General features: G+C 35.5%; 1 protein-coding gene across 1 annotated transcript in view; it reads left to right on the forward strand.

The window, feature by feature from the left end:
• SLC16A1 (solute carrier family 16 member 1) overlaps positions 1-7,770 on the forward strand; it is a 44,147-nt gene extending 36,377 nt beyond the window's left edge. Inside the window, exons 3-5 of the mRNA XM_051993006.1 lie at positions 927-1,070; positions 1,766-2,629; positions 4,314-7,770. Coding sequence (XP_051848966.1) covers positions 927-1,070; positions 1,766-2,629; positions 4,314-4,588 — 1,283 coding nt within the window. The 3' untranslated portion in view covers positions 4,589-7,770. The remainder of the gene's footprint in view (positions 1-926; positions 1,071-1,765; positions 2,630-4,313) is intronic.
• The last annotated feature ends 2,264 nt before the right edge of the window (positions 7,771-10,034 follow it).

Here is a 10,034-nt window from a genome sequence, read left to right on the forward strand (position 1 = left end):
AGTTAGTCTTGTAGCAAAGCCCTGGCGGATCTACTGCAGACTTTTATGAGATTTGATAAAGTAAATCCTCTTCATTTTATTCAAGATTAAACTTCTGTTACCTTATTTTTGGGAGTAAACCAACATTTCAAATTCTATAACAAAGTTCAGATGTTTTGCTCCAGATGTTAATAATGTAAAAGTCGCTATTATCTTTTGAGATGTATATTGCTTAATTTTTGAAGTTGAGTAATATGACCTAAAGATAGTCATTCCCATGTAGTTACTTGGTTGTGCCTATAATTAATACTACTAAGCTCATGTCTGATCTGGCAGAAAACTTAAAATCCATTTGCATTTTGCATCAAAAGCAGCTGACATCTATGGTCTAATTGCACAAGAAATCTCCCTCTGGAAAACAGTTCCTTCTTTGTATTTGTCCTGTTAGTGAAGTGAAGTGACTAGCATATTTCTCTGAATGAGTATTATAAAGTATAAAGGTCTAGAAATTATAACCCTTTTATTTAAAGAAAAAAAAAGCTTATTTTTTTTTTGCCATCCTTCTCCTTAGCTAATGAACCTGATAAACAAATTTTCCTAATGAGACTTTGTTTCACTTAGTGTTCCATGTGTTAATTTTTTGAATGGTGTATCCTTTTTATAGTTGTCATGACATTTGAGTTTGAGTATTTCTTTTGGGCTTTATGAAGAGGCCCTAATTGTTTTTTCCTTCTCAGTAATTTGAACCAGAGACAGACCCTGTCAATACACTTTTAGTAGATGTATTGCTTCTTGGGAAGTGTTGTTAAGAGAATGAAATACTTTATAGAATGATTATCTTGGTGAGAGAGAATATTGCCTTTCAACATAGGCACCTGAGCTCAAAGAATAGCAGGAGAGAAAAGTGAATTTATATTCCATATGGCTCTCGCTGTTTTCTTCCCTAGGTCCCATTAGCAGTATCCTGGTGAACAAGTATGGCAGCCGGCCAGTGATGATGCTTGGTGGCTTCCTATCAGGATGTGGTTTGATTGCTGCTTCATTTTGTAACACTGTGCAAGAACTGTACCTTTGTATTGGCGTCATTGGCGGTAGGTTGGGGTAGTCCACATGCTGTAATTCCTAGCGTTGGTTGTTCAGCAGCCAACTATCTGCCAATATTTTTAAGAAGGGTCTTTTGACATGGATACGATGAAACTTTAATGAAAGAAAAATAAAATGCTCACATCAACCTTACAAGAATGATGTGCCCGGCATCCAGAGAGTTGTTACAAGGGGAGCCTCATTTCATTTTTTGACTTTGGTAGATCAAGGGAATATTGTAGATGAAGATTTTAGCAAAATATTTGCAAAAATGCCTTGTAAATCTCTTTTGAACAAGATGGAACAATATAGGCTTGATAAAACTCAGAAATGTTTGAAAGATTGATTCCAAAGAATAGTCCTAATTGATATCAACTTAGAGGGATTTCTCTCTAATGGAGTGTCCTAGGGCACTATCTTTGGCCTTGTTAAATGATGCTGGAAAATATTTTTACTAATATTGTGGATGAAGGAAATTATTAATTGATAGTTGTGTAATGTCTCAAAATTTTTCAAACATTATGTTCTTTTTATCATTTGTATTTAATCCTGCAGACATCCTCATCTAAAAGATTTAGAGCATGTGCTTAGCATAGTAAGCCTGAATTAATGCTTGTTAATTGGTTGATAAAGTAGTATTTTATATAGCTGGAGATGTTAAAGTTAATTGGTTTTTCTCTCTTCCCTCTTCCCTCACCTCCAGGTCTCGGACTCTCCTTCAACTTAAATCCAGCTTTAACCATGATTGGCAAATATTTCTTCAAAAAGCGGCCATTGGCAAATGGGTTGGCCATGGCAGGGAGTCCTGTGTTTCTCTCTACCCTGGCACCCGTAAATCAGATTTTCTTTGGTATCTTTGGCTGGAGGGGCAGTTTCTTAATTCTTGGTGGTTTGCTACTTAATTGCTGTGTGGCCGGATCTCTTATGCGACCCATAGGACCCAAACCAGGAACATCAAAAGAAATATCTAAAGAATCCCTGCAGGAAATAGGGAAGTTGGATTCAAAGAAAGGTGCTGGTGATGCAAATACAGATCTTATTGTTGGAAACAGTAAGCAGAAGAAACGTTCTTTCTTTCAAATGATTAATAAGTTCCTAGATTTTTCCCTTTTCAAGCATAGAGGCTTTTTACTATACCTCTCGGGCAATGTGATCATGTTTTTTGGATTGTTTGCTCCCTTAGTTTTTCTTAGTAATTATGCCAAGAGTCAGAATATATCTAAAGAGTCTGCTGCTTTTCTGCTCTCCATTTTAGCTTTTGTTGACATGGTAGCCAGACCCTCTATGGGACTTGTAGCCAACACAAAGTGGGTGAGACCTCGAGTGCAATATTATTTTGCTCTCTCAATAATTTGTAATGGAATTTGCCACCTATTGGCACCCTTAAGCACCACTTATGTGGGATTTTGTGTCTATGCGGGATTCTTTGGATTTGCATTTGGCTGGCTCAGCTCAGTATTGTTTGAAACACTAATGGACCTTGTTGGAACCCAGAGATTCTCCAGTGCCGTGGGTTTGGTGACAATTATGGAGTGCTGTCCTGTCCTCCTGGGGCCACCGATTTTAGGTATAGTATGTCTTGTTTTTAAATATGATATGCATAAATACTTATAAACCCCTAACTTCTATAAAGCACTAACTCTACCTAAATTGTGAGTAGATGGAGAATTGTTTTAACTTTACTTTAAAGCTTAAGTAGAATTTCCTCTAAAGTAAGAAAGTGAAATTATTATTAGCTTCATAATAATCCTTTGGGATAATTTGAATTACATTACTTGACAGAATCAGAATTCAAAAAAAATCTTGATAGATTACACCATCATGCTGAATCTAATGAGATAAAATTCAATGTGTATGAATGTAGATTTAAGTGGATATCAAAAAAAAGAAAAAAGAAATAACTTTACAAATACAGGATGAGAGACACAAGCCATTTGTCCAAAAGAGATCTAGGTGTGTTGGTAGCCCAAGCTTATTATGAGTTAACAGTATGTTAAGGCATCCAAAAAAAGCTAAAGCAGTCTTGGGCTGCATTAAGAAATGAATAATGATCCCTTATTGTCAACTAAGACTGCATCTGGAATGCTGTATTCAGTTCTGAAAGACATTGGTAATCCGGAGAATGTTTAAAGGTGGACACCACACAGACTGGATTCACATAAGGATCAGCAGAAGGAGCTGAGAAGAGGGGAGTTGCTTAGCAGAAGACTCAGGAGGGAGACATTTTAAATGTCTTCTAATATTTGAAGGGCTGTCATTTAATAATCAATTGATCAATAAACATTTATTAAACAATTACTGTGTACCAATTTGATGATAGGATACAAAGATAAAAAACGAAACAATTCTTGCCCTCAAGGAGTGGCAGGTATTTTCTACCAAGAAGGAGATAGATAATATGTATTTTAATATTTACAAATCATGTATAAAATAAATACAGAATAATTTGATGGTTGGACAGCATTGGAAAGGATTAGACTTATTCTATTTGTCCTTAAAGGAAAGAACTAGGAGTAATGGCTAGAAAGTCACAAGGGAAATATTTAGATAGGCTTCTAGGAAAACTATGCTAACAATTAAAGCTGTTTGTGAAAGTTGGGGTGAGTTGCTTTTAGAAATAGTAAGTTCTCATTAAGTTACTTAATATAGAGGCTGAATATTATAATGAGGATTGCTTTTGGGTGTGGCTCAGATAGATGGCCTATGATAAGGTTTCGATCTCATAAATTCTGAGACTTTGTAAAAATATATAACTAAAGGGAAAAACTTGATCTTTCTGAGAATGCTTCATGCCTGTAGAGCTATTTTGGCTTTAATGTTGGGAAAGTGAGTAAGTACTAAAAGAGGAAATAATACTAGACTTATTAATTCGTATTAATTTAATTGACAAATTAAAGCCTCTGGCTTTTGTTTATTTTACTGACAAGAAGAATGCACTATAAATATTTTTCTTCCTAAGTCTTAACTTCTTATTCTTTAAAATGAGATTGTGGGGCTGATGACCTCAGTTCCATATCTTTCATTCTAAAGCTTCCAGAAATAAGAAACCTGTAGAATCTATCTCAAGTCTAGGTGACCCATGCGGTCTTCAGTGATCCATGGCTCCTAATTGAATCTTACTGCCTCGAAGATTGTAGTTTGTAACTTTGAAATATATAGAAGAACCCAAGTTTGGTGTTAGCGTCTTGGGAGGTGGGGAAGGTCTCATCTTGCTAACCAAGGAGTGTCTCTTTCTCTTTGGCTTGCTTCAGGTCGTCTCAATGACATGTATGGAAACTACAAATACACGTACTGGGCCTGTGGCATCATCCTGATCATCTCAGGCATCTACCTCTTTATTGGCATGGGTATCAATTACCGCCTTTTGGCAAGAGAGCAGAAAGCAGAAGAGGAACTGAAAAAGGAAGGTAAAGAAGAGGAGACCAACGTAGATAATATTGAGAAGCAGAAAGAAGCTAATAAAGCCTTGGGGTCGGCCCAGCAGAGCTCCTTAGAAGGCGCCAAAGAGGAAGAAAATCGTATTTAAAGGACTGCAGCACTGTCGAGGTGGGGAGATAGAGAGGAGAGCTGAAAATGGTCTCCTGGCTGACTGGTACCAGTGGTGCTTAATCCAGAAAAGGATATTTCTGTGCAAAATTGTACCAGGTGTTCATGAAAATTTTCAGTTTTGAGGGCTTTCCTTTTATATTTAATATCATTACAAATTAAATCTGCCATATTTTGGAGGAGAGCAAGGATGAGGGAAGGAACTAGTTTTTATATAGTGGATTTTAATAGTGACTTGAAGATACTTATGTGCCTTAAATGTTTGTTTGTAGACCTCCTCATAAAGCCTTAACTTTTACAAAAGTTTAACTTTATTTTGACTTTAAAATTATCTCAATTCTTAAAAAATCAGGCAGCAAACATACTTGGAAGAAAAATACACAAAACCCCATGGGATGATTAAGGCAGCAATTTTGAGTGTTGATCCTAGTCTGAAACTGTTCCTTGGTACTTTGTCATGTCACATAGTGTTCCTCAGGCACATTATCCCAGGGATTTGTGTTGGAAGGACAGCTTTGAAGTTCTTTAACTGTTAAAATTTTTCCTTGTAATTTTTTGCTTCCCATCCACATTTTCTAACTATATCTGTCATTCAGAATATAGTTGTAAAAACATATTTTTTCATTATTTTTTATTATTATTATTATTATTTTCCTCTGGTAGAAGTTAAATGTCCACGGGAATTTTTTAAAAACACTATTATTAAAATTCATTCTTTTGTTTTTTTAGAAGTGTAAAGTGGGTAATTTTAACTCTTTTCTGTACTTTAATCCCACTTTTGAAATCATTTGGTATTATTTCCCTTTTTTTTTTTTAATGTTATAAAGTAGAGTGGTTTTATTTTTTAAATAAGTCTCTGTCTTTGGATTGCCTTAGTAAACATCCTGCATTCTATTAAATGTAGAGTGGCATTTGAAGGAATGACTGAATTGAGCTCAGGTTTCTCATCTTCTCTTCCCCTCTGCCCACACACACACTCTTACCTACCCTCCAAAAAACCCACCAGTTAAACTTAGTGTGACTATGGGAAGCATTTTTTCTGGCAACCTTACTTTTCCTTTCTTCACCCTGGTTGCCTTTTACTCTGCTCTGAGCTTGAAGTGTGTGTAAGGTTTTATTTTGTTTGAAAGTTTTTCCATGTTTGTATACTAAACCAGGCCAGAGGAATTTGTGCATGCAGACTATTCAGGAGAAGATGGGAAAGAATTTGTGGCTGTTAATACTCAGTGAAGACTTTCACCATTTTCCTCATTAGACCTTAAAGTGAATTAAGATAATCAGTCAAACAATTTAATTTCTTTTCCCAATAGAAATCTGAAGAATTTGTGAGCCTATTTATTATTCACTTCAAGATAGAGAATTGTTGTCTGAGGAGATAAGGGATGAGGGAAAGGGAAGATCAAGGGAAAGAGTTTGCCCTAATATCTCTTATGCCCTATTCTTATGATAAAAAGCCATTCAGTGAATAGAATTAACTTGGAATAAATGACATAGTGAAAGTGTCGATTCAAAACTTTGTTTTAAAAAAGCTAACTTTTCCAAATAAATATTTTTTTAATTAATTCACCTAACTCTGATTTATGTATAGGAACCTGAGTTTTCTTTTTTAATAGCCAAGTTCCCAGCGTCACTTGCTAATATTAAACCAAATCATGCCTGCTTTGATGTGCCTTGGAAGTTTGTTTATGTGGTTGGTGTCCTTCATTTTCTTCATTCTTTGGTCTCCTTACTTTAAGGCAAGCAGACAAAAGGTTGGGTTTTTTGTGGTGTTTTTTTTTTTTTCTCTTAACTTCCCCTCTTACTTCAACAACTTTCAGATCACTTAGCCTTCAAGGAAGGATGCAGAACTCTTCAAGTAAAATGTGTTTGTATGGTCCATCTTCCCACCCCCAGAAATTGTGTTTAGAAACACAATTTAATTGATCAAAAAGTGTATGATATAATTTTTGTTAGACTTCATTTAAAAAATCAAGAGGTTAGGGGGAGAGGAAGCTGTATGCAAAGAGGTACTTAATATATTCTGCAAGCCGAGATAAGAGATGTATGACTAGATGTAAAAGTGACAGTGGCAATATATGTCCATAGCATCTCATAACAAAACGGGCTGTGGAGATCAGCCTATCACACAGGCCCCCAAAGTTAGGGGGTTTGCCCTATGGCTGGCAGCCAGCATGTGAGCTCTCAATCCAGTCTTTCTATTGTGCCTCCACTCAAGTCATCTTTGCATTTCACAGACGATTGCTTGCTGCTTTCAGAGAACAAGATGTTTAAGCACAGTCTCTAGTTTGTCTGTTTCATCCTTTTTTTTTTCATTCCTACGTTTCTTCATAAACTATATTTTAAAAAGCAGATTTGCTTGTAGTTGCAGTGCTAATCTAAAGAGAAATCCCAGGAGCCTCTCTTTGGTTCTCATCTCCATGCCTAAGGTGGGGATCCAGTTACCAATCATGCCTGTTAAATGCCAGTAAAGTTTGTAAACTTAAAAAAAAAGAACAAAAGTAAAGTTGAAATTAGTCAAGGATAGAATCATTCATTTAAGGAAAAATTCTTAAAGGATTTTGGGAAAATCTGTCATTTTATTTCACTGAATGAATAACTATTTCAATTTTCTTTATTCTAGCTTAAAACAACAACCAAAAAAAAGTTTCAAGCTTTGTTGATGAATTATTCTGAATTCTACAGAAATTTGGTATTTTCTAATAAATTCAGCATGAGAAAATTACCAATACAAATTACTAGGTTGTACAAGAAAATTCTTTAGGAAAAGATAAAGAAATTATGAAAAATCCAGAGATATTCTTATTGAGTGACCATTCCTGAAATGTTTAAGCTTGACCAGTATTAAATGGTGTAATGTGAATAATTCTCTGTTTAGTCTTGATGGCTGACTGGGTTACTAGTTATATGTGTACTGTATTTATATAAATATGTATTTTTATCATTGTTGTCTTCCTAAATTTTACAAAAGGAAAAGGACATTGTGGGTTAGGGTATTTGCTTTTTAAAGCCATTTAATGTTTTGTATGAAACAGTGTTTTATTGTATTGAATTTTGAACTTGTAAACTAGGTATTGATTTTATGTTTTAGTTAAAAGTATGTAGGTTTTTTTTCTCCCTTAGTAAATGGTTCACACAATACAATAAACTTAGCAATAATTAGTACATGTGTTGTATCCATTTTTTTTCAATGCTAAATGATGCCTTCATAATAAGGACCTAGCTTAGGTTGTTATCAGCCAGGCTTACCATGCTCAAGCGTGGGCATCTGACATCCAGCCTTAGTAATGCTAGCACAACAGCCCAAACGAGAGGTCACAATGTGATAAACTGAGTCATGTACCACAAGGTCTTCACTGATCTTTTGCTAGGCTTAGGATAATGGTCGAGCAGGAAAGGATCTTAGGATCTTAATCAAGACCAACCTCTTTCATTTTATCAATGGGAAATCGGGGCCAGTACAATTTATGTGACTTGTTCATGGTCCTCATGGTCACAAAAGTAATAGAGTAGAGCCTGCATTTTGAGCCCAGATCTCCTGACTCCCAGCTACAGTGCACTTTCCACAGTCCTGTGCAGTCGCATTGGGCTACTACTCAGAGAGCTGTTGACATGACTTCTCTCCTTCTGCCTACCCAAAGTCATCATAATCAAGTTACAGCCATAGTCACTCAAAAGAGGAGGAAGAATAAATATTCCACCTAGGGAGTGTTCAGAGAATTTTATAGCTCTCAAAAAATTTAATAAAATCAAAAGTAGATCTAGCTACCTACTCTTTCTATTTCTAACAAAACCTTCTGAACATAGGTCTTAATGTATTAAATACTAGGCACAAAAGATAGAAACACAAAGAAGGAACCATTCCCTAGCTTCAAGAATCTTACATTCTTGTAGGAGAAGAGGAGAAAACAACAATCAGGAGAATTGGAGTAAAGGAAGCCTTGGCGGTGAGCAGAGAGCACCCCTCTCCAACATATAGGACAGGCTGTACACAGGCATGCACTGTCATGTAAAGAAAATAGGCCAGACTGGGAATCCTGGAAGGGTAGCCATTGTGAAGCGCCCTACCTGTGAGGAAACTTAAGCTTCATAAGCAGATGAGTGATATGGTGAAATCTGCTAGGCCATTGGGGAGTGACTACACTGCCCTTACAGGCAGACTTTTCTCATTAAAAAAAAATTTAAATTAATTTTTTAAAAAATGGATGAAATTTTAATTTTAATAATTGAATTAAAATTAATCATTTTAATAGAAAGTTCAAAGTAAAAAATTTAAATCAGGGCTTCCTAAACTTTCTCCATTCACCACTCCTTTTTGCCCAAGAAATTTTTACATGATTCCAGACATATAGGTATTTAAAATTAGATATACAAATCAAACATTTATTGATAACAAAATGTAAGATGATTCTTTAGTATGCATATAATTTTATTATTTATTAAAGATGAAAGCAAATTTTCATACTAATGGAATAGATGTACTCATTTATTTTTACATAAAGAATGAAATCTTGCCAAATATTTGATACTGCAGGTCATAGATAGTAAAAGGTTTCTGCATATTCTGTTGCCAAATTTTTTGCAACCCTTACTTTCAATTACATCATGCTGTATGGAGTCGAAATCCATAGTTTGAGAAGCTTTGGTTTAAATAATCAAATGCCTGCCCTCTTTGGCTCCAGAACTCTATGCTGGAGGGAATATATTTGGGTACAGTTGTGTCAGGGTGGGCTGATTTATCTATGCTTATACTGATCTCCTTTATTATAAATGTCTTACATTTATAGGAGTCCTCTTAACAGAATAATTGTTGGTTGCCACGGAACAATATCATCAGTTTCCTAATGAGCTAGTTTGTGCTTATAAAATAACAATATTAAACATTTTAAAGTACCTACTGGTCCTAAGACTCTTAAGAACAAAAATACATTTTATCTTATACTTCTGCAAGGAAGAATATGCTACATGTATGTAGATGGATAAAGACAAGGCAGTTTGAAGAGGAAAAACAACTTGGGGAAAGGAGATGGAGACGGGCTTGAGAGGAAGAAAATAGGGATGCGATACCTGAGCTGGTCCCCTAAGAAGTGCAAAAAGGATTCCGAGTACATCCCTGACCCTTGGAATGGCCTGTGGCGGCCAGGTATATGAGAGATTTTCATGCCAAAGTATAGCTGGGCTAGAATAGAATGCCTAAAGGGAAGTACAGTAAGTTGGAACCAGATGTGAGAACTTGTAACTGTTAAAATAAATAGTTTTCATTTTAGCCTAAAGACAGTAAATGCTGCTGAGGATTTTTGAACCAGAGTGACATGGTCAAATCTGTGCTTTAGGAAGACTTTGTCATATGTGGGTAATGAATTAGAGGCAGGAACAGATTGAAAGCAGAGAGACCTAAGTAAGTTTTTTACAGACATAACCAAAACCAA

This window comes from Antechinus flavipes, chromosome 4, assembly GCF_016432865.1.
Source record: "Antechinus flavipes isolate AdamAnt ecotype Samford, QLD, Australia chromosome 4, AdamAnt_v2, whole genome shotgun sequence".
Classification (NCBI taxonomy): domain Eukaryota; kingdom Metazoa; phylum Chordata; class Mammalia; order Dasyuromorphia; family Dasyuridae; genus Antechinus; species Antechinus flavipes.